At 41.4% G+C, this 5,637-nt stretch overlaps 1 protein-coding gene across 1 annotated transcript; it reads left to right on the forward strand.

The window, feature by feature from the left end:
• The first annotated feature begins 4,305 nt into the window (after positions 1–4,305).
• On the forward strand, positions 4,306–5,055 carry LOC128431284 (claudin-34-like). The gene has a single exon (XM_053417559.1). The coding sequence runs from the start codon at positions 4,306–4,308 to the stop codon at positions 5,053–5,055; it is 750 nt and encodes a 249-aa protein (XP_053273534.1).
• The last annotated feature ends 582 nt before the right edge of the window (positions 5,056–5,637 follow it).

The raw sequence follows: 5,637 nt of genomic DNA on the forward strand, positions 1-5,637 counted from the left end.
CCAGCCTGATAAAAGCTGTAGCAGTGAGGTGGAGGTGGAGAAGGAGAAGGAGAAAGAGAAGGAGAAGGAGAAAGAGAAGGAGAAAGAGAAGGAGAAAGAGAAGGAGAAAGAGAAGGAGAAAGAGAAGGAGAAAGAGAAGGAGAAAGAGAAGTAGAAAAAGAAGGAGAAAGAGAAGGAGAAGGAGAAGGAGAAGGAGATCCAGGCCCTGAAGGAGCAGGTGCAGCAACAGCGACATCAGTTGATTGTCAAAGACGGTGTCATAAGGAAGGAGGTCAAGAAACGGCGCGCTCGCCTCAGGACCTATCTTGACTGTCTGGCTGAGCTCAGTGACTGTCAGGCCAAAGCTAAGATGATGGAAGCAAGTCTGCACCAGGAGCCTGCACCAGGAGCCTGCACCAGGAGCCTGAGACAAGAAGGAGCAGTGTGGTGGAGGTCAACAAGGAGAAGGAGAAGGAGAAGGTGCTCGCTTCAGGACCGAAAAGAGACGAAACTGCAGCAGGAGACAACTCCAACTAGGGATTGAGCTGGAGGAGAGAGAAGAGGTGGAGAAGCATTTACCTCACCCACTCCTTCCCTCCTTGGCCCTGCCTCCCACCCTTTTCCTACTCCTGAAAACAAACCCCTCCCCTGTCTCCCTTTGTACATATTTGAAATAATTTATTGATGTGTTATAAATATGTTTAACTTTTTGAATAAATATAACTAGTACAGTAACATCTACCTCTGTCTTTCTGAATATAGATACAGGATTCATTGATCAATTAACACACTGTTGGAGTGAAACAAATCAGTGTGATTCATTTTGTTTGCTACTATTCATACGAACACAGCACAGCAACAGAAGACAAACAATGTTTCTTAACTTTATTACATTTGGTCAAATCTATATATTAATGACAACAATACAATAATTATATAATATTATAATAATAATAATAAATAGAATCATATCTTTATTAACCCTAACCCTAACCCAAAGCTATATATCTATGCTGACAACATTAACAGACAACTGCAGGAGTCCGCCGGCGACAGAAAAACAACACACAACTCACACAAGCTGCCTGGAAACACACAAAAAACTCCCCACGGTTGGTTTGTTTACAAGTATGAACGTGCCGCCCTCAGGATGGAGACATATTTATAACTGAAATATAGATAAAAACTAGTAACATCCAAAGATAACTAGAAACATCTAAATATATATGTATATATGTAAATTCTGGAAAGGCATGAAAGATAACATAACATAACATAACATAAGATAAAACTTTATTGAGCCACACACTGGGGAAATTCAGTTGTCACAGCAGCAGGCAGGTCAGAAAGAGGTAAAGACAAGAGAATTTTAAAAGTATATATAAAAAAAAGGCACTAGAATAAAATGTAGCAAAAACTGCATAACATACACATTTCACTGTAGTGGTTTGTATTGAACGGTTATGAAGTAAAAGCGTTTGTACATAAATATAAGGATATTGTGATACAAATGGGCAAAAGGTTAGGGTTATTTTTCCCGAAGAAATAGATCAATTGGTACGAGCAGTGTGCAGTATTTTACATTTCAATTGTGGGAATGCCTGCAGAAGCGCTCTTTGCACTGTAGGGGGAGCAGTCTGCTGCTGAGAGAGCTGCTCAGGGCCTCCACAGTGTCATGCAGGGGGTGAGAGGCATAGATTATCTATGCCTCTACCATATGATATGGTGAGATGTGTCATCCATGATGGAATATAACTTCGCCAGCATCCTCCTCTGTCCCACTTCCTCAGTGGAATCCAGAGGGAAGTGCAGGACCCAGTCCTAACCAGTTTATTTCGCATTTTTGACTGGACAATGGTATAGACCACTGCAGAAGCCACCACAGTGTCATAAAAAGTCCTTAATAGTGTCCTGTACATGTATTTTCAAATTTATTTATCTATTTCACCTTTTATTTATTCTTTTATTTATGTATGTGTGTATTTATTTATATTAACGTGAATCAATAGAGATGCAAAGCTGTCGATCTACACACAATTCTGTCTACAATTATCTTTTAAAATAAAATGTTGCCTCATAAAATCAATCAAATACATCTGATTTAATTAATTTGATTGCCTATTTGCTTTTATTCTAATGGTATTTAAATATTTATCAATATCTCATCAAACTCGTCCCAAAGAGTAAATATGGCTTCAGCTGCAGGTCGTTCATAATCCAGTGGAACACCAACGCCCTTTGGTTTCCTGTTGTTTACACTCAGTGATGACAAACTACATTTTATAGCCTCATGCTGGGACATTTTACACTTTTACTGCACCTGTTGTGAGTTGGAGTTTTGTTTTGCGTATCAGGTTTTTTCCTCTCTCTTCTCGGGGGAGAAATTTGACACCGACTTCCCTGTCCAACATCTCACAGGAGCTTTCACGATACTGTACGATGTTGTCATACGTTCCTCCTTCTTACTGAGCCATGACCTATCTATCGGAGGTGGAGACAGAGGCCAACTTAGGCCGCCTTACCTGTTATACAATGCAGCTGCAAGAATAAACTCAAATTCTGCTTCAATTGCGTGCAAATAAGTGTTTCTTTAATTGTTTTTTAAATTACAAACATAAATATTCAATTATATGAGTGTTTGATTACCGTACATAGCCCATAGGACAAAGGTGTTTAACATTTTCAGCAGTATTTCTGTGTTTACAAAATGATAGAACAGGTAATAAATACCAAACACTATTTTATCCATCTAGAACTCATCAATTTTTGTCTTTATTTTTCAAACGATAATCCTTACTTTCCGGAAAATTGAATATAACCCTGCAAATTAAGGAATGGTTCTAAAAAATCTAAGTGAGCTAAGAATTGTAAACACATACGTGGGGAATTGTTGAAACTGCAGATTGAAATGTGATAACGCATATGGTTCACACAAGCCATTAAGGAAACAAAGAGTTGAAAGCGAGGTGAAAGACTCAATAAACCGCGCGCCCCACCTTTATACTGTCAATCATTCACAGCTCACAAATGTGTAGGGAAACTGTATCCAGGTTTTTCTGCCAGCAACACGAGGAAGTGATCTGTTATATACTGCATCTGGGAATAGAAAGAAACCTCTCCTTTCTTTCAGTATCATGGCGTCTGAGTTTGAAGACGACTCAGGAGCAGCACTCAGGTACGTCACCAAAATACTTTGTATGTGGTTAATGATATAGTTAAGACTGTTTGTCAATATGACTTACTTTATTATATGTAAAGGGATGAAATTGATAAGAAAAATAATGCAGATATTAGTTTTTGGGGTGTTTTCTCAGAATGTGCAGTCATGGATTGTGGAAAAATGATACAAAAACGTAATTTATCATTATTGATATACGAGAAAAACGGATGATGTCGTGTTGTATATTCGTGTGGCTGCTTAACAGCTCCTCATCATAATGGAACAACACAAGATGAAGAACAAACATGGTCAGTGTGTAGCCAAACAAGCGTATTCGAATATAATCACTTGCACACACCGTCGTAAATCTCACACACGACTGCGGCGCCTTTTCCCCTGATGAGGGGTCACAAGACTTGAGATTCTCCCACCACAATCACATGCTTATAAATACATTTTTAATTTGTGAATATCCGACCAATCTTTTTATGGGGAGAAGGTCCCATGATGAAACTACAACATACTTTCAGTGATGGTGAGTGACGCAAAGTAAACATCTTATGATACCAATGAACTAAAATTATCAGTTGTTCATTTGCTTATATCTACTAAGTAACTAATTAAAACTGCTACATTTTCGGCTACATTATATTATTATTATATTATTTGCAAACATGCAGTAAAGAACCAATTTGAAACAGTCTTTCTTCAGCAGGGCACAAGTTTCTGTCTGAAACTTCCCACAGTGTCTTTATTGGTTTATTTTATTCCTATAAATACATGTCAGTGTGTATATATTCATACATAAAAGAACATAAATACAAAACAGCTGTTCATAATCTCATCTTTGTAAGTGAAAAGTACTAATAAATAAATTAATAAAACATCAGAAAACGGCCATCTTCTGACTGTGCCGACACACTGAAGAGAAGTTACATCTGGGTCTGTGTGTCTGTTTTCTCAGAGGAAGCTGACGGTGATTGTTTGCCAGGTTTCCCGGGTGACAAAAGAGCATCAGGAAAAAAAAAAAACATCTGTCAGGTGGAGAAGAGCGTAAACAAGAGGGAGAGGCTGAACGAGGTGGAGTGAGAGAGATCAACGGGCGTGAGGTGTGACCACAACACCACACCTTGGACCGGGACTGCCTCAGGATCTGTCGTGGCCCCATGGTCTACCTGGCTCACACGGCCCACGCCCAGCTCGGCGCCCTAGGGCTGAGCTGCGTGGGCTGGACTCTCACGGCCGTGGCGTTCGGACTCATCCAGTGGAGGGTCTGGCTGGTGTCTGACAGTGAGGTCATCAGCTCCGGCCTGGCCTGGGTGGGCCTCTGGAGGACCTGCTTCAACAGCCACACCTTGGTGTCGCCCGGGTTCAAGATCATGCACTGCAGGTACATCGGCCTGACCGAGGCCTTCACTCCACCGGAGATTCGGGCGGGTCAGGTTCTCATGGTGCTGTCCCTGCTGGCGGGGCTTTGTGGGAACGCAGGCGGAGTTTACGCCCTGAGGAACGTCTACTTCGGGATGGGGAAGGAATCGCCATTGCGCTTGTCCTTCTCCACCGGTGGAGCTCTGTGCCTGTTGGCTGCTGCGATGTCTCTCATCCCTCTGGTGTGGAATCTGACCTCAGTGGTGACCAATCAGAACATCAGCTTCCCCCCTGAGTTCAAAATGCCCCAGGCGCCGGATTCCCAGTATGCGGGGTGCGGCATAGGGGTCGGGATGGTGGGAACAATCATGATGATTGTCTCTGGGATTATTTTCTGTATGTACAAAATACCAGCGAGGCCTCAACACGCGAGCCAGTCATCTCTAAAAGAACAGGCGCACGTGGACAGGTCACCACGTGCACAGCCTATGTTTGACAGTATGGGGGGGGAAAACAATCCAGCGTTTGAGGCCCACGAACACTTGTGATCAGACCACAGAGGAAACCCATGTTGAGATATTCACAGTTTAAAAGGTTGTCTACATTGTGTCTCCGATGGACAAGTTGTGTGTCTCTTGCGCCATAAACTGAGTTTATGTTTCAGCAATACTGCAGCTCTTTGATTCCAGTGACTCATCCGCTTTCACGCCCCACAGGAGGATTGAATTGAATGATTCACCTTTTGCACTGCAAATTAACTTGACGCCTCAACTTGGTTGGAGTGCGGAAAACACCAACTGAAATACCGTCCTAACAAAGCTTCTGTGATGTATTAAATGTTAACGACAGTAACGTCGGTGAGCGATGTGAGACAGATTTAATGTAGCTGTCATTATAATCAAGATGTAAGGCATGATATTTGAAACTGTTACACAAATGTGTGCATATCAAATGCACAGCATAACTTGTATTGAGTCAATGTCCTTCACTTCCTCCTCAGATTATGAAGCTTTTTGCATTATTGAGTTAAAAATGTACTGTCTTCATTTTGTTCCATATTTGGACTCAAATAAATGACTGTCTTTAATGTTGAGTGAGTTTCATTATCTCTAGGCCTCTGAAAACAAAAC

The sequence above is a fragment of the Pleuronectes platessa genome, chromosome 24, assembly GCF_947347685.1.
Source record: "Pleuronectes platessa chromosome 24, fPlePla1.1, whole genome shotgun sequence".
Taxonomy (NCBI): Eukaryota; Metazoa; Chordata; class Actinopteri; order Pleuronectiformes; family Pleuronectidae; genus Pleuronectes; species Pleuronectes platessa.